The following is a 20,090-nucleotide window of genomic DNA, read 5'->3' as shown; positions in this document are numbered from 1 at the left end:
GGCAGTCATATCCTTCCTAAAGTGTGGTGCCCAGAATTGGACATAGTACTGCAGTTAGGGCCAAACCAGTGTTTCATACAGGTTCATCATAATTTCCACACTTTTATACTCTATACCTCTATTTTTGAAGCCCAAGAACCAGTAAGTCTTTTTAACCACTTTCTCAACCTGCCCTGCCACCTTTAACGATTTATGCACACATACCCCCAGGTCTCTGTTCGTGCATCCCCTTTAGGATTGTACCATTTAGTTTATATGTCCTCTCCTCATTCTTTCTACCAAAATGCATAATTTCACATTTTTCTGGGTTAAATTTCATCTGCCATTTGTCTGCCCATTTCAACAGCTGTCTGTCTTCCTGAAGTCTATCACTCTTCTCCTCACTATTCACTATACTTCCAAGTTTTGTGTCATCTGTAAATTTTGAAATTGTGCCCTGTACACCCAAGTCCAAGTCATTAATATATATCAAGAACAGCAGTGGTCCTTGTACTTTCCCCAGTCTGAAAAACAACTGTTCACCACTACTCTCGGTTTCCTGTCACTTATCCAATTTCACATCCAGGCTGCCACTGTCCCTTTTATTCCATGGGTGCCTTTTATGTGGCACTTTGTCGAATGCCTTTTGGAAATCCATGTACACAATGTCAACCGCATTACATTCATCAACCCTCTCGGTTACCTCATCAAAAAACATGATCAAGTTGGTTACACATGATTTGCATTTAACAAATCAATGCTGGCTTTCCTTAATTAATCCATCCCTATCCAAGCCCATTGATCCATTACAGTTTTGCCTGCCAATCTTTGATTCCAGTTTACCCGAGCCAGATCCGTTCTCATCCCACTGAAATTGGCCTTCCCTCAGTTAAACATTTTTATTCCAGATTGCTCCCTATCCTTTTCCATAGCTAATCTAAACCTTATGATACTATGATCACTGTTCCCTAAATGCTCACTTACTGACGCTTGCTCAACTTGACCTATCTCATTCCCCAGATCAAGCAAACTCCTCCCTCATTGGGCTGGAAACATACTAATCAAGAAAGTTCTCCTGAACATACTTCAGAACTTCTTCCCTTTCTCTGCCCTTTACACTATTACAATCAGTCTATATTAAGATAGTAGAATCCCCCATTTTCTCTATAATTTTTCTGCATATTTGCTCCTTCATATCTTTACCACTAGTTAGTGGCCTACAGAATACAACCCCCCCCCCCCCCCCCCCCGCTTCGTGCGTTTATACATACACTGCAAACCCATCTTGGACCATCGTGTATTCTCTTAGTTGGACCCCATCTAATATCTTACTATTTCTTACTTTAGTGCTCTCTGCCTCTCCCAATCCCTTGAGTACTTTATTTCCCCTTTCTAATGTTACATCCTGGTGTCCATCCCCCTGCCAAATTAGTTTAAACCCTCCCCAACAGCACTAGCAAACCTTCTCGTGAGGATATTGGTCCGGCCCTGTTGAGGTGCAACCCGTCCGACCTGTACAGGTCCCACCACCCCCAGAATCAGTCCCAATGCCCCAGTAATCTGAAGCCCTCCCTCCTGCACCATCTCTCCAGCCACACATTCATCTGTTCTATCCTCCTATTTCTATACTGACTTGCGTGTGGTACCGGGAGTAATCCGGAGATTACTACCTTTGAGGTCCTGCTTTTTAATCTCTTTCCTAGCTCCCTAAAATCTGCCTACAGGACCTCATCCCTCTTTCTACCTATGTCATTGGTAACAATAAGGACCATGATCTCTGGTTGTTCACCACCTCCGCCCCCCCCCCCTCTCCCAGAATGTTCTGCAGCCACTCAGTGACATCCTTGACCCTGGCATCAGGGAGGCAACATACCATCCTGGAGTCACATCTGAGGCTGCAGAAACGCCTGTCTGCTCCCCAAACCTTCAACTCCCCTACCACTATTGCTCTCCCACTCTTCATCCTTCCACCTTGTACAGCTGAGCCATCAACGGTGCTGCGGACTTGGCTCTGGCTGTACGCCCCAGCGGAACCACCACCTTCACCTGAATACTGGGTGGAGAGCAAGATGCACTCAGGGAACCTCCTGCACTCCCTGCCTGGTCCTCTTTTTCTGTCTGGGAGTCACCCATTTCCTCTCTGCCTGTGCACGCACTCCCTACCTCTGGGATGACCACCTCCTGAAATGTGCTATCCACGAAGCTCTCAGCCTTCGGATGTATCGCAGTGACTCAAGCTCCGAAACCCAGAGCGCGAGCTCCTCCAGCTGACGACATGTATTTGTCCAGGACACTGGAAGCGTCCTGGATTTCCCACCTGACACAGGATGTGCGTTCCATGGGACTGAGCTACCCTGCGATGCCTTTATTTATTCAACTATTAACTACTTTACAGAAACTTAAGACTAAGATGTATTGAATTCAAATTCTTAATACTATATTAAATTAGTAACTGTTAAAAAAAAATATTAAGTTCCTAATTTAATATATTAACAGTTACTACTCTGCTAGATCCTGCTTTTTCCCTAAACAGCTATTTAACCCCGGCCCCTAACTTGAATAGAAAAAAAAGTGTGTCCTTTACGAACCAACCAATTACCAGCAATCCTGGGACGTCACTCCTGGAATTTTTTTTCTCTCGACGCTGCTCTCTGTTTATATTCTGCTGCCTCCACTCGGGTCCTTGTAGTGCTCGGCCTCCTGCTCTATTTATATTCTGCTGCCTCCTTGCCACTCTTCTCGGGTCCGTTTTTGTTGTGCTCATAACCACAGGAAATGTGCTATCACTGGCCCTTAAACCACATGAAGCCCATTAAGAACACATGATTGAAGGCTTCCACCATCATCATCATAGGGAATCCCTCAGTCTAGGGCTTCTAGCACTGAGCTGGTCAGCAAGAGGCATATAGCCAATTGATGACCATATCCCCATCTCAAAGATCTGACACAACTATCAAACCTCAGGTTGATTCCAATTCTTTGATCTGTGTCTCGGTGGTTTGGGACCACACAAATACAATTTCCATTTGGAGAACACTCACAGCCTGACTGCAACTGAAGTGTCAAACTAAGTAACTAGAATAGAATACCATCTAACCAGGAAGTGCCACAAGGTATTTTGAGGGACAATGCATCTGATGTGACCAATTTCATTTGCAGATGTAAATGGAAGTTTCCTCCATCTTGCAGAAAATAGCTAGCCATGACTGATCATGTACTGCATTAATTCCTTACATGGTATTTCTAGGCAAAAAGAATCCAAAGTAAAATATTTAATTCAGGCAAAAATAATTTTTTTGTCAGTCAGCTTTTGCTAGTTTTCTAGGTTGGCATGCATGAATTAGTAGGGACATCCTAGACCTCATGCTGAACACAGGTTAGCGAGATACAACCATTGACAAATTGATTAATTCTAATTGCACAATCGCCTTGGTTAAATTAAAACAACTTTTAAAGTCATTTTTTTGTTATATTGTATACCCCAGACTCACCCTCCTATTTAACGGATTCATTTTAAGTTCATCTTTTCAGAGCCCACACACACTTCTGTGCATTGTTGCTCTCCCTCAATAAACCTCGTTCCCAAACATATCAGTCTTCCCCTCCTAGCATCCCCCTCTGGCTCAGCCTCTAAATAGCATGAGAAAGTCCACCTGTCATTCCAACTTGATGATCTCAATTAGTAATCTGGGAAACTGGACTGCACAGACACAGAAGGCTCTTGGTGGTAATTTGAAATGGATAACTTGTATAAAGAGATATTGATCCTTGTTTTGCTCTAGCAGTTATATGTTAGATTTCACTACTTTGGTATACACTATATAGTGTTCACTCGATCTTTGTGGCTTCATTTGCAAAATAAAAAAACTTAATGAACATCCTTTTCTGCCTTTCGTTAAGATTTTTAAAAACATTTTATTTACAGTCAGTGTTGACCACAACACATGAACTGTCGGAGACGTTACTGATCTGACCAGTGGAGGGAAGTTTAAAATCAGTGGGTCATTCATTACAGTGGGACTTTGCAGCTTTTTTGATCAGTTTACATATTTGAGTTGCACATTGTGACCACACAAGGCCTGAAAGATCATATATTTAACAGGCTGGCATGTTGTACCTGTACACACTTTTTTTAAAAAAGTGTGTTTTTTTTTTAAAAAAAGGAGATTGACATTGGTCCAGAAATCCCGGCCTCCTCGGGTCCGTACACACTCCGTACGGACCCGGGAAAGCATCGCAAAAGCCAGTTTTCCAATCTGTCAAGTTCTGGCTTGACAGATCGCACACATCTCGGCAGCAAGGACATTCGCATCGGCAAGATTGCGCTATTTGCTCATCTCTTGCCCTGCGAATGTCCTTACAACTCTTGCGTTGGGTAAAAGCAGGCACCAGCGAAAGAGTTTTAAAACATACAAAAACATATAAAAATAAGTTTAAAAAACACATTTTAAATGTTAAAAACCCTGCCCACTAAGGTAAGTTTATTTTAAACCATAATTAAAAATCGGAAAAATATATATTTTTTCTAAGACATTTATTGGCCTAGAAATCCCGGCCCTTTGCTTCCTGCGGGCGCACGACAGAAAAAGATAAAAAAGATGCGCACCTACCTGTTCCTGCTGCGCCCACTAGCAATCCTGGTCTTCTCTCCCTGTGCATCGGAGCATGTGCACGTCGGGACGTCCGTATGCTGGAGCTGGAGTCACATGGTACTGGGCAGCCAATCCAGGTACAGTATTTTCTCATTCATAATAATGGAACTCCGTAAATAGGAGTTCTCATTATTATGATTGAGAAACACCCCTCCCCAAACACCCAAACATAAATAAAAAATAGAAAAAATACACCATATATTTAAGATTAATGGTTTAAAATAAACTTATCTTATTGGGCAGGATTTTTAACGTTAATGTTTTTTAAATTTTATTTTACTATGTTTTAAAACTCTTACACCTGTAAAAGTAGGCTATGGGCTAGATGCGAGTTTTCAGGACATCCGCTGGGCAAGATATGGGTAAATACCGCAATCTTGCCCATGCAAATGTCCAGAGCTTGACAGATTGGAAAAGTTGGTTTTCAGTGCATGCGCATGGTGCTGAAAACCGGCTTTTGCGATGCCTTCCCGGGTCCATGCACACTCCTTATGGACCCGGGGAGTACGGGATTTCTAGACCATTAACTTTAATTTAAATTAATGTTAAATGTGATTTTTTTCCCTATTTTTTTTATTGGTGTTTTGGTGTTGGGAGGGGGGGGTGGGGGGCGGGGTGGTGTTTTTCAATCATAATGAGACTTACGGAGCTCCCATTATGAATGAGAAAATACTTTACCTGGATTGGCTGCTCAGTGCCACGTGACTCCAGCTCTATGTCCGTTCAGACATGCACGCGCTCCGATGCGCAGGGAGAGGAGGCCTCAGGACCGGGATCTCTGGTGGGCGTAACAGCAAAAGGTAAGTGCGCATCTTCTCTAGAATTGAGTCGAACAGCTGCAGGAAGGAGGAACTGGGATGTCGGGGCCAATGTGTTTGACACTGGCCTGTTGATCAAGAGAGTCAGCTTCAGGCAGCTTTAGTTGCACAATTTCCACATGCTCTCGACAATTTCTCTAATTTAATTTGCCCATGTCAACATTCTTACTTTTTAAACCCATAACGTAGTTTAAAAAGCTAAGATTAAATTTTCATTATGGTAAATCAATTCTGCAAATAAGATTAAATGGGCTGGATTTTTGGCCAGTTAGCGCCCCGGAGAAGTTGCTCAGCCGGCCAAGCGCCCCAAGGGGTGTGTAATGCCTTCCTTAGCCCTCCGCCCCACACTCAGGGCCCAGCTGACGAAGTTTGCTGACTCAGGTGCAAACTGTTCCTGGGCACAAACTTTACCGCCCCGAAATGAGCAGAACCAAAAATCCAGCCCATTAATGTTTCTTAAAATAAAACATGAAAACATAGAAAATGGAATTACAAATGCTTGCAAATTATACCAGACTTCTCACCAGTAGGATTCACATTCGAAGTTAGCTCTATCAGCAGTCAAATCTCTATTTTGAATTAATTATTATTTCATAGAAAGTTATGGATTATTCAGACTATCAGTTTGAAAAACCAACAGTTCAGTTGGGTGGGGTGGAGAGAAGAGAAAGGATAAAGATAAATCGTTAAGCATAAAATATACTAGAGTTTATGGATTTCAAGAGACCACATAAAGCAAAAATAATGATAGCACAAGTTAAGAATGTGGTGCACTTACCTCCAAAGGAAGCTGTTTGAAAGCAGTCACCAAATAATCAGCCCCTGTAGCTATGCCAACAAGCGCAGCTATCTTGTCTGGCCGTGCCAGTGCAGCTAGGAGCATCAGCCATCCACCCATACTGGAACCCACCAGAATCTTAAAGAGAGGAGAAATGAATTTACTGTGCAGAATGAATGAGATACATTGACTACTTGACCAAACCAAGATGTGTTTATTCTCTTCCCCCCTCCCCCTGCCCCCCTCCACTTCTTTTTCCCAAATGTTTAAATATCAAAAAGAGATTAAGGGGTTTATTTGGGGGGGGGGGGGGAAATGGGTGCTGAGATAATATGATACACCTATTTAAAAGTCTGGTTTTAGCCTTCAATTTTGGGGCTAATTGCTGATTACCATGACATAAGCATGCCTGGAGGAACTAAAACAGACACCTGCACATTTAACACTCGAGCGCTGATTAGGACCAATTTTTGTGGAACGGTATATATGTTGCCTCCAGCACACATTTACGCTGAGGTTGTGGAGCGCGTTAGCTGACAGTCAACGGAACTTATCAGGATGGCACAAGGACCGAGGGAGAGGACTCACCGGTTCTCTTGCACAGCAGAGGTCCTGGTGGAGGAGGTAAAGAGGAGGGATGTCCTGTACCCATGGGAGGGAAAAGAGGCCACAGAAGCAAATAATGCAGCGGATATAGGAGCAAATAGCCGAGATCACCACACCCAGGAGCACTGGCTCCAATACCGCAAAAAAATTAACGATTAGACACGAGTGGTCAAGGTAAGATCCCATCTCACAAACACTCTTGATAACTGCACCATCACCAGCTTTACAATCTCAACACACTTCATCCACCAACTAACTATACACTAATAGTCACACACCCCAAACTACTGCAACCTTCACAGGCATTACCCACACCTCAGATACATTTCATAGCTCTTCGATTTGAGGCATCATGCACACACAAACACACCTGCCAATACACTCATTCACAATTACCACTCTTCCAGGACAAGATAGCACATAACTGGCAGCATGAGGACCTGACCGGGGGGAGGGGAAGCACTTAAGGAGGTAGGGAAGGGAGTGGCAAACCTAAAATCCCCAAACTTATTCTCACAAGCTCCATATGGCCTCATCACATACATCCTCCTGTAGTGGCCACACATACTGCACCATATCCTTTCTAGCTTTATCACTGCAGGCTTGCAGGAGCAAGATCCACCTTGCGCAATCGACCCCCGCCCCCACCCCCCCCACTGCCTCTGGAGGAACCAGAAGAGAACAGCGAGGAAGGCGGCACTGTGTCAACCACTGTCGCAGGGACCAGCTCAGAGACTGGCGCAATGTGTAATAGAGGCTAGGGTTGTACAGGAATCCTCAGTGGGATGCACCAGGCACTAGTGGGCAGCAGCTATACGGGTGGAAGGGACAACAGGGCAAGTTCACATTCTAGTTCTGCTGCAGAGGAGTCAGATGAGGACCTTGCAGGGCCAATCTGCAGAAGGTGGCTGATGGGTTTAACAAACTAAATGCTTGGTGCAATGGACAGCCTGCCTGAAAACTTACGGGTCGTGGTGCAGGGGTGGGGGCGAAGGAGCCCGCCTCCAGATTGGCCCATGGCAGAGCCTGGAACCCAGCTTGGAGAGGCTGGCTAATTCCATCCAGTGATCTTTGGAGACCAACACCCTCTATGAAGCCTGAGTGGAGATCTCAGTTAATACTGGACTGGGTTTGTTTGAACAACTCCATAATGTTAAATTTACCAGACTGCTGGAAGACTGGGTGCAAGGGTTCTATTTCCCTGGCTCCCCTCTGCTCTAGTCAGGAGCAGAGTACTCAAACTGCACTGAGTCGGTCCAGGTGCACCAGAATATCCTGTTCCATGCCGATAACTTGGGCTGAAGGCACCTCCGATACAACCCTCTAGCAGGATCCACTGCCAGCAACAGGAGAAATTAAATTTGAGTGTGTCTGTGTTCCTAGCTGCCTGAAGATCAGGGTAAGCTTAAACAAATTTAAACCTTCTGCGGTCGTCTTCAGCTTGCTGCTACACTCCCTCAAATCTTTTGGTCTGAGGGTGTGTGCCAGTGCAAGACCAATGGCAGCTTCTTGGGACACTCCTGTGTTTGGGTACACTACAGCCACAGCAGAAGAGGCAGGAGGCCGAGAATGCCCCGTCCCGTCTCACTGAGATGGCAATGATGGCCCTCTACTTATTTCAAGCACAGGCTTAGTTCTATGCACCACCACCCTCTGTACCCCAGAAAGCTTGGAGCAATGTAAAGGGAGTAGAGACCAGGTGAATGCCCGCTTTTTCTTTGTACTCAGAGAATTAATATTTCTCCGGACAAATGTCAGGAAAATTGGCCACGGGGTACAGCCTTGTGCTTCATTCCGGTAGACAGATGGGATAGAAATCATTTTTCTTTCTGTTTGCGAGAAAAGGTCCTATGCAAAATTTCATGAGGCAGTCTTTGTTTCAAGTGAGCACTATAACCTATATCAACTGGCTATCTATAACCTACACTTCACTGAGAAAGACATATGGATGACTAGTACTGAAAATAAGGTTCAGAAATTGGTGCACCTTTGGTTATAGTTGAGTACACTGGTTATTTTACTTCCATTCTGACTGTCTTATAGGAACAGGAGTAGGCCATTCAGCCCCTCAAGCCTGTTCCGCCATTCAGTTAGATCATGGCTGATCTGTATCTAAACTCCTTTACTAGATTTTCTTCACATAATAGGCTTGCTTGCAAAGTTGAAGCCCTTGGAATAAAAGGGACAGTGGCATCATGGATATGAAATTGGCCAAGTGACAGGAAACAGTAGTGGTGAACGGTTGTTTTTCAGACTGGAGGATAGTATTTGGTGACATTCCCAAGGGGTCAGTATTAGGACCCCTGCTTTTCTTGATATATATTAATGATTTGGACTTGGGTGTACAGGGCACAATTTCAAAATTTGCAGATGACACATAACTTGGAAGTATATTGAACAGCGAGGAGGATAGTGATAGACTTCAAGAAGACATATACAGACTGGTACGGGCACGTGGCAGACAGCAGTTAATGCAGAAACCTACACAGTGATACATTTTGGTAGGAAGGAGAGGCAATATAAACTAAAGGGTAGAATTCTAAGGGGGGAATTCTAAAGCAACGGAGAGACCTGGAGGATGTGTGCACAAATCATTAAAGGTTGCTGGGCAGGCTGAGAAAGTGGTTAATAAAGCATATGGAATCCCAGACTCATAAATTGAGGCATGAAGTATAAAAGGAAGTTATGAACCTTTATAAAACAGTGGTTCAGCCTCAACCACTGTTAAGGGGTAAGCCATTTAGGACCGAGATGAGGAGAAACTTCTTCACCCAGAGAGTGGTGAACCTGTGGAATTCTCTACCACAGAAAGTAGTTGAGGCCAATTCACTAAATATATTCAAAAGGGAGTTAGATGAAGTCCTTACTACTCGGGGGATCAAGGAGTATGGCGAGAAAGCAGGAAGGGGTTACTGAAGTTGCATGTTCAGCCATGAACTCATTGAATGGCGGCGCAGGCTAGAAGGGCTGAATGGTCTACTCCTGCACCTATTTTCTATGTTTCTATGTTTCTAACTGGAGTAGTGTGTCTAACACTGCACTTTAGGAAGAATGTGAAGGCCTTAGAAAGAAAAGAAGAAAAGGAGGAAAAGAAGGAAGACAAGGAAAGAAAGAAAAGGAAGAAAACAAGAAAGGGAAGAAAGAGGAGGAAGGAAACTCCCACAAACAGCAATGTTTTTGTTATGTTGATTGATGGATAAATATTGGCCAGGACACCGGGGATAACTACCCTGCTCTTCTTCAAAATAGTGCTATGGGATCTTTTTTGTCCACCTGAGAGAGCACACAGGGCCTCGGTTTAATGTCTCATCCGAATGACGGCACCTCCAACAGTGCAGAACTCCCTTAGCACTGCATTGGAGTGTCAGCCTAGATTCATGTGCTCAAGTTCCTGGAGTGGGACTTGAATCCATGACCTTCTGACTCAGAGGCATGTATGCTACCTAATGAGCCACAGATGACACACAATAAGGGTGCAGAAAAGATTTAGGAGAATGATTCCAGGGATGAGGTACTTCAGTTACATGGACAGACTAGAGAAGCTGGGGTTGTTTTCCTTCGAGCAGAGGTTCGAGAGGAGATTTGATAGAGGTGTTCAAAATCATGAAGGGTCTATACAGTGTACAGAGAAACTGTTCCCATTGGCGAAAGGGTCAAGAACCAGATTTAAGGTGATCGGCAGAAGAACCAGATTTAAGGTGATCGGCAGAAGAACCAAAGACGACATGAGAAAAAACTTTTTACATAGCGAGTTATGATCTGAAATGCACTGCCTGAAAGGGTGCTGGAGGTAGATTGAATCATAGCTTTCAAAAGTGAATTGGATAAGTACCGGAAGGAAAACATTTGCAGGGCTACGGGGAAAGGGCGGGGCAGTGGGATTAGCTGAAGTGCTCTTGCAGAAAGCTGGCACGGGCCAAATAGTCTCATTCTGTGCTATAACCATTGTATGATTCTATACATCTTGTTACCCTTACTGAACAAAATCTATCGATCTCAAGTGTTGAAAATTTCAGAATCCATAGCCTTTTGGGGAGAGGGCTCTAGATTTCCACTACTCTGTAAAATGCTTCCTGATTGCACTCCTAAATGGCTCTATGCAACTGAAGCATCACTTCCTCCCCTTGAGATATCAACATTCCATTAGCCCTTTTTTTTAATTACTTTTTGTACCAATGAACTAGCTTTAAGTGATCCATGCATATGGACACCTAAAATCCTTTGCTCCTCCACAGCTCCTAGCCTCTCCCCATCAAGAAAATATTTTGATTTGCGTCTCGGATCTCACACTTCCCTTCATTGAACTCCTTCCACCATTCTTTAGCCCGCTTAGATTGTCCATGTAACTTCCGGCTCCCATCTCCCTATTATGCCTCCTAACGGAAAACGTGGATATACAATTCTCTATTCCTTCCAAGTCATTTATATATATCGTGAAAAACTGAGGCCCCAGTACAAATCCCTATACCTGACAGGTCATTCCCCAAAGCCAACAAATTTGTTTATGTTTTTACATAGATCACCACTGTGTAAACATCTTTAATTGCATTGTATCTAAATGTGCAGCAAACAGAACCATTCATTTGAGAAGTGATGGGCAAAACCTTTTGCAGTGCAGGACTGTTTCGAACCAAGTGTACCAAAACTAATTTGCAATTACTTTGTACAATGGTAGTCTCATGGATGATTGCAGCAACCTCACAGAAGCTGGTGAATAGTTTGTGAGACATTACTTCAGCTTTTAAGTGTTCCTCAATGCAACAAACAAAACTAACCCCTGTAATAACCCTGTTCATAGAATGGTTATTCATTGTACAGGTATTGTGGAAAATCACTTCCTACCAAATTAGTAACCAAACGGAGTACCTTCCACCACACTTATCTTCTTTTTGATGACTGAGTGACTTAACTTCTATAAACACCAACAGTAATATGCATGTTTTAACTAAGAGTATTCATGTCTACAGATCAGACTCTTGATTTCATTTCAGATTTATAGAATGAGGGAAGAAAAATGATCGTGCTTTTAGACCCACTGTTGCAGTGTCTCATTAGATGAGGTATGGATGTTCAGTAATTACAGAAGGCAGGTTTTCCCCATTCAACCAACAGGTCCTTGAACTATCACAATACTAACTGCAAGCATTGTTTTGCTCATTCTTCAATTGTACTTCAACCATCATACACATTCATCATCTTCATGGGGGAAAAAATAATCTGGGATGGGGGCCTTTAGGAATCCTGTATAATGCATTGCAGGTGACCCCTTCCCAATGGTTTGTATACGAGAGCCTTGTTCTTCCCACCTCCTTGATCGCAGCAATATTGAGACACAGAGTCTAACATAGGCAATAAAATGCATGCATGTAGAGAACCATCTATATAAAGGGAAAACAGGAGAGGAGATGGTTTGATCAGCACTCCTGCCACTAGACCCAATATCCACTCCCTCTAGGATTACCACACTGTGGCCCCAGTACATATAATCAACAGGATGCACTGCAGAAACTAACCATGGGGCAGCACCTTCCTCCCAAGCAATCTCTACCAACAAAAATGACAAGAGCAGCAGTGTCATATTTAAAATCGCATTCTCAACCTGCCCTTTCACATTCAATGCTTTGTACACATATACCCCCCAGGTCTCTGTTCCTACACTCCCTTTAGGATTGTACCCTTTAGTTTATATTGCCTCTTCTCGTTCTTCCTACCAAAATGGATCACTTCGCAATTTAACGATATATTTAATCTGCCACATGTCCGCCCATTTCAGCAGCCTCTTGGAAGTCCATATACACGTCACGTGCATTGCCCATATCAATCCCCTCTGTTACCTCATCAAAAAACTCGATCCAAGTTAGTTAAACACTATTTGCCTTTAACAAATCTGTGCTGGCTTTCCTTAATTCGTCCACACATCATAGAATAGTACAGCACAGAAGGAGGCCATTTTTCCCATTGAGTCTGCGCTGGTGCTGCGGCTATACAGTAAATGCAGCCAGAATCTGGAATCAGAGCCTAATGTGATACCAAAGCAAAGTGAAGACTTCCCAGAGAAGGGTGTCTCACTTTGCTTCACTCTGGCAGTATGGGCTTTAACACCCAACTTAAATGATACATGTTTAGTGTCAGTGCAAAGCCAAAATCACTTAACAATTATGGTAATCTTGCAGTGTGAATACTCCATAATCCCTGTTGGGTCTCAGTCTTGTGTGTAATTATTGAACTTCTTTTCTTGGATAAATTTATATCTTGTTCCCAAATAAAGCAAACTGCCTAGATTGATAAAATGTTCTCAATCTCTGCTACATAAGAAAGACTTGCATTTATATAGCGCCTTTCAGGACTACCGGATGTCTCAAAGTGCTTTGCAGCCAATTAAATACTTTTGGAATGTAATCACTGTTGTAATGTGGGAAACGCGGCAGCCAACTTGCGTACAGCAAATTCCCACAAACAGCAATGTGATAATGACCAGATAATCTGATTCTTTTAAAATGTTATGTTGATTGAGGGATAAATATTGACCAGGACACTGGGGATAACTTCCCTGCTTCAATAAGAACATTGCTTGAAAAACCTCCACACAGAATTCAAACAGGGCAAATCAGCAGTTAATAATAGAAGGGTGATTCTGCAATCCAGTGCCAACAGTTGAGGCACTGCACGCATGATGCGGTTATATTCTGCTCATTAATTTTAATGTATGGCAAAGCACTGGTTGTGCCTTCGATTTCCTAATTGATGCTTGCTGCAAGTGCCACCCCTGCTGGGGCTGGCAAGACGCAGAAATCACTCCTCGCAAGTACAAATCGAACTGAGTTGCCTTGGAACAATTTCAGACTTTCACTTCTGCCCATATTTGTCTCCCTTCCCTCCTTTTTTTACCCTCCCACCGATCTTATGTAATTTTTTTCTCTCTATCTTCCATGGCAGCTGGTAATTATTCTGTCTACCTAGACGAACCTTTTTCTAACTTCTGCCATTACCATCTCAAGTCGGCCCATCATCCCTTTTGTCTCTCTAAACTCTCCCGTCTTCCACCCTACCACAGACCTTCCCTTTTGTTCTTTCTTCCCCTCCCCTTTTCAGTGCTCCTTAAGAATCTGTTCATTTCAAACATTCTCCAGTTCTGATGAAGAGTCATCGACCTGAAACGTTAACTCCACAGATCCTGCCTGACCCGCTGAGATTTCCAGCATTTTCTGTTTTTATTTCAGATTCCAGTGTCCGCAGTATTTTGTTTTTGTGTTGCCTTGGAATATGGGCTGGATATGACACACGAGTTATAATTTGGACATCCCGGACATAGAATGTACCATTTTAATAAAAGCTTTAACCAAAACTTAAGATTCTTCTCTTCCCGTGTTGATTTATACTTTTGAAAAAGAGCTGGATGAATATTGGCTAATGCACAGGTTCAGGTAGGACTGAAGTCTGTAAGTACAGATAGAGATGACTGTGGAAAGAGTTATACCAAGTGTACAGAGTTACATGCACAAGGTACTTTCCATGAAAATACATTCCACTGCTCGGTTATGTAGCTCTTTGCAAAGGCATGGTAAAATAGATTGTGCATGGTCCATGAAAGGAACAATCTTGATGGGCCAAACTGACATTTTCTCATCCCACATTTATATTCTTACTTCCCATGGAAATCCACAAGCCTGAAGTTGGTAAGTGAGTGTGTAAACTGATACCCCTTGGAAGGTAGGAGAACACAATACAGCCCATGAGACTAAGATGCTATAAAAGGCTTCTTGGAATAAATTGTTCCAAATTGTTTATGGCACAATCCACATTAGGGATGGTGAGCAAAACTCTGCCAAAGTACATCTAGATGAAATATCCACTAAATCTTGTTCCTCCGGGTGTTTGGACGCCCAAAATGAGAAGCAATCCTTGTAAAGTATTCAAAGGGATAAAAATTGGATTAGACACAAAAACGAGGCTTGAAAGGAATGCAGGCAGCACTCTACTTTCACGCTGTTTGCTAATTACAATGATTGCTGCGTTCAGCCCAGTGTTGAATATGCTGCTGAGTGGCTGAATGCTCAGCAAGGGGCCCAAGTTCGTTCGAGGCTAGCTCCAATTAAAAGTTAGCCTCCACTTCTTAAAGGCAGTCCACACCTCTGCAGTAGTTCAGTAAACTGATTATGGAGGCAAGGGTAAGTGAATAATTGCTCAACAGGACAGAGAGAGGGCTCCAAGATTCTTGGATGCAGCACTAGAGAGGCCTTAGTGCTGGGGGTAGAAATGAGGAGACAGGTCTCCTATCCACAGGGGGACAAAAGACCTTCCAGACACACAATGTGAAGGCAGTGGGAGTAGATAGCCAACGAGGTCGATGCCAGCAGTCTTGCCTGGAGGACATGGATGCAGTGCTGAAAGTAGTTTAATGACCTCACATGACTGGTTATGGTCAGTAAATGCTTCTTCAAATGCCATCTCTCACCAACTGCACCACTGGCCTTACACTTTGCACAATGCACCACAACCCCATCACCTACCTATCAACAATCTCTATCAATCATGACTCAAACCTTACCCTCACACACTTACCACTGCTACAAACCTCACACCCACATCACACACCTTGCACTGCCAGCTATTCAACTATGACAGGCACAACACCAAAACACATTGCACCACATTGACTGACAGACTTTACTCTTTTTTTTGCAGGGCAAGCTGGCTCATAAACGCAGGCAGCAGCAGCTAACCAACGGGGGATGGGCAAGCCTGTATATCCTTATCTAGGAGGAAGAGACAGTGCTCGACATCATTATAGGGGCCATCAGAGGCTGCAGCGAGGCTGAAGCCAGTGATGATGAGGATATCCTCACACCTAATCCTGCTCTTCATATCCCACTTCCCCTCATCCCACAATTTCTTCTCTTACAATCTGCTGATGGTGTAAGCATGCACATCTTGCTTCCCCCCACCCGCCTCACTACAAACCCTACCCATGCGCCTTTCTCCATTCATATATCGAAGAACTCCAACCTGGCCAGCTAGTGCAAGGAGAGCAAGTGGAGAGTGATAAAGAAGAGACACCGTCACTCAATCTTACGCTCGCAGGCACCTAGCACTGCACGTAATTTAGAGAGTAGTTTCGAGGTGAGATCTGCACATGATGAATCACTGAGCACGAGTGGCCTGCAACCACAGGGAAAGGGTAGTGCAGGTGCTAGCTCCTCAAAAGGTGAGGTCGCACACCAGTTCTGCTGCAGAGGACTCAGATGAGGACTTCAACGAGGTGGCCTACAGAAGGGTGATGGGCATGCACACAGAAATGCTTGGTGCAGTGTCAGGCCTGAAACATAGAAACACAGAAATTAGGTGAAGGAGCAGGCCATTCGGCCCTTCGAGCCTGCACCGCCATGCAATAAGATCATGACTGATCATTCAACCTCAGTATCCCTTTCCTGCTTTCTCTCCATACCCCTTGATTCCTTTGGCCATAAGGGCCATATCTAACGCCCTTTTGAATATATCTAATGAACTGGCCTCAACAACTTTCTACAGTAGAGAATTCCACAGGTTAACCACTCTCTGAGTGAAGAAGTTTCTCCTCATCTCGGTCCTAAATAGTTTACCCCTTATTCTTAAACTGTGACCCCTGGTTCTGGAACTCCCCAGCAACAGGAACATTCTTCCTGCCTCTAACATATCCAATCCCGTCAGAATTTTATATGTTTCTATGAGATCCCATCTCATTCTTCTAAACTCCAGTGGATACAAGCCCAGTTGATCCAGTCTCGCCATCTCGGGAATTAATCTGGTGAACCTTTGTTGTACTCCCTCAATAGCAAGCTTCCTCAGATTAGGAGACCAAAACTGAACACAATATTCCAGATGTGGCCTCACCAAGGCTCTGTACAACTGCAGTAAGACCTCCCTGCCATTTGCCTTCTTCACCACCTGCTGTACCTGCATGCCAAACTTCAATGACAGATGTACCATGACACCTAGGTCTCGTTGCACCTCCCCTTTTCCTAATCCGTCACCATTCAGATAATATTCTGTCTTCCTGTTTTTGCCACCAAAGTGGATAACGTCACATTTATCCACATTATACTGCATCTGCCATGCATTTGCCCACTCACTAACCTGTCCAAGTCATCCTGCAGTCTCTTAGCACCCTCCTCCCAGCTCACACCACTACCCAGCTTAGTGTCATCTGCAAACTTGGCCATATTACATTCAATTCCTTCATCTAAATCATTAATGTATATTGTATGTAGCTGGGATCCCAGCACTGAACCCTGCGGTACCACTGGTCACTGCCTGCTATTCTGAAATATCCTGTTTATTCCGACTCTCTGCTTCCTGTCTGCCAACTAGTTCTCGATCCACATCAATACATTACCCCCAATACCATGTGCTTTAATTTTGCACAATAATCTCTTGTGTGAGACCTTGTCAAAAGCCTTTTGAAAGTCCAAATACACCACATCCACTGGTTTTCCCTTGCCCACTCTACTAGTTACATCCTCAAAAAATTCTAGAAGATTTGTCAAGCATGATTTCCCTTTCATAAATCCATGCTGACTTGGACCGATCCTGTCACTGCTTTCCAAATGCGCTGCTATTTCATCTTTAATAATTGATTCCAACATTTTCCCCACCACTGATGTCAGGCTAACCGGTCTATAATTCCCCGTTTTCTCTCTCCCTCCTTTTTTAAAAAGTGGTGTTACATTAGCTACCCTCCAGTCCATAGGAACTGATCCAGAGTTGATAGACTGTTGGAAAGTGATCACCAATGCATCCACTATTTCTAGGGCCACTTCCTTAAATACTCTGGGATGCAGACTATCAGGCCCTGGGGATTTATCGGCCTTCAACCTCATCAATTTCCCTAACACAATTTCCTGAATAATAAGGATTTCCTTCAGTTCCTTCTTTTCGCTACACCCTTGAACCACTAGTATTTCTGGAAGGTTATTTGTGTCTTTCTTAGTGAAGACAGATCCAAAGTATTTGTTTAACTGATCTGCCATTTCTTTGTTCCCCATTATAAATCCTGATTCTGACTGCAAGGGACCTACGTTTGTCTTCACTAATCTTTTTCTCTTCACATATCTATAAAAGCTTTTGCAGTCAGTTTTTATGTTCCCTGCAAGCTTCCTCTCATACTTGCCTGCTAGAGAATCTGTTGTCACTATCAAGGAGCATGGAGGAGTCCAGTACCAATTTTCACGGGGCTTCACGCAGACCTTGGAGTTCATTATTTCTGGGATAGATGCGATGGTCAACTCCATTAGCGCACCTGTGGACCCAACCATGATGCAGTAGCTGATGGCTGATGTCATCAGACTGCTCTCGTGCAGGCTCAGCTTGTTCCCATGCAAACTCAAATTGCTGTCATCATGGCCGCATTTACCAGTGTTGAAAGGCTGTGGCAGGGTGTCACAAGAGTTGTTATCTGTCCTTTACTAGAATTGCTGAGACACCACCCTGAGGGAGTGGCAATGGCTCTATGGAGCAGGAACCTGCTGTCTTCGCTCAGGATGAAAGCTTTCATCCTCCTATCACTGCCCGTCAGCTAGCCAGCCCAGACTGCTACTATGCCAAGGTAGTGCTGTTCGCAGCCGGGCCTTCTTGGCCCAGAGCTGCTTGAGGTCATCCAGCAAGGCGATCTGCAATCTCACTCACTAAACCTCAGCAACCTTCGACCAGCAATGCTGCGGCCACTGGAGTAGCACTTCGTAGAGTGATAGCCCTTCACAGGAGCACTAGGAAAGGCAAAGGCACATGCAAGACAAGCACTAAGGAAATGCACAAGGCTGATTAATTGACTTTGTTGTGCAATATTGGATTGATTGATTCCTAAATTTGGTTTGAAATGTTTGTTGTTTGGTGACTTTCATTTCAGCATTGTCACCAAGAGGACGCTGTGATGTTCTGTTACAGAGGGATGGTAAGGTGGGAGGTGTTGAGCAATGCTGATCTGGGGTTTTATTCAGGGGAAGCGGAATATAATGACGCTGTAACAGACAGCCCATCCGGAACGTGGACATGCAGGCTGCCTTCTCCTTTCCTCCTGAGGTAGTCGCGGAACCCGTAGTGGTAAGGGCTGCGCCCTCATGATTGTCAAGTTGTGGAGGATGTAGCAGACCACCATGAATTGGGACCCCGCTCCAGTGAGTACTGGAGGGCTACTCTCGAGCGGTCAAGTCAGCGGAACCATTTCTTCAGTACCCCAATGGTTTGATCATGAAGTTCCTTGTGGCAGCATGGCTCTCTTGTTGGCCACAAGTGGTGGAGTTACGGAGGGGAGTCATCAGCCAGGTATAGGGCGGATAGCCCTTGTTGCCGAGCAGCCACCCTCAGATTTGATGTGGTGGCTGGTAGATTACTGGCATGGCAGACTGGCACAGGATGAATGGATCATGACGGCTGCTAGAATAGCAGGCATTCACCAGCATAATGTGCTGGTCGTGGTCGCAGTTGCACAGCTACTGCACATGAAGTGAGTGGTACTCTTTGCGGTTATGGTACATCTCACAATTGAGATGCGGCGCCCGCAAAGCCACATGTATGCAGTCAATGGCAACATGCACCATGTGGAAGCACGCTATCGTGGCAAAGCCAAGCGCACGCTCGTCCTGCTTCTCTCTGTTTATGAAGTTCCCTCTCCTAGTGTAGCCTGTGACCTCCCAGATGCAGCGATGGACGGCGAACTGCGAAATGTTTGCTATGTCACCTGTTTCAACCTGGTAGGATCCGCTGGGGAAACAAATCCAGAGCCATGGCCACCTTGAGGGTCACTTGCAGTGACGTCGTAGCCTTGTTCTAAGGCTGCAGGTTTGGTTCCAAGAGATGGCACAGTTCTGTGACCATGTCCTTGGTGAAGCAGAGCCGCAGAACAACTGCTCCTGGCTTAGGTGCAGTTAGAAGTGTTCCCTGAAGATCCTAGGTGGGTTAAGCCAGTTGCTGAGAGGGCCCCCTCCCACTAACTCTCTGCGAGCAGCTTTGTTTGCTTCGCTCCCTCTCCCAGTCATGCTGCAGCACAAGGGGGACTGCAACTATAGCCCCCTTGTCTGGGAGCAAGTGGTGTATTCTGAAGCCTTCCAGTAGCAGCCAACAGCATCCCACCGTCCAGCAGCACTGCCTACAAATTTTAGCAACTTTACAAATCTCTTCCAGCAACCCAGTACTCCTACAAACTATGCAAGAGTCAGCAATAAGCAACTAACCTGAAAATGGCAGGTCGTGCTTCAAATTAGCATTACACGCTGATTAAGCATA

The 20,090-nt window shown here is 44.4% G+C and overlaps 1 protein-coding gene across 3 annotated transcripts in view; it reads right to left on the bottom strand.

Moving 5' to 3' along the window:
• Positions 1-20,090, bottom strand: part of LOC139274994 (palmitoyl-protein thioesterase ABHD10, mitochondrial-like) — a 56,854-nt gene that overhangs the window by 8,086 nt on the left and 28,678 nt on the right. For all 3 annotated transcript variants that reach the window (XM_070891817.1, XM_070891819.1, XM_070891818.1), the window contains one exon: positions 6,228-6,365. In XM_070891817.1, the coding sequence (XP_070747918.1) occupies positions 6,228-6,365 (138 nt within the window). The remainder of the gene's footprint in view (positions 1-6,227; positions 6,366-20,090) is intronic.

Source organism: Pristiophorus japonicus, chromosome 10, assembly GCF_044704955.1.
Source record: "Pristiophorus japonicus isolate sPriJap1 chromosome 10, sPriJap1.hap1, whole genome shotgun sequence".
Taxonomy (NCBI): Eukaryota; Metazoa; Chordata; class Chondrichthyes; family Pristiophoridae; genus Pristiophorus; species Pristiophorus japonicus.
Note: the sequence above shows the minus strand (reverse complement) of the source record. Positions and strands in the feature narration are given on the sequence as shown.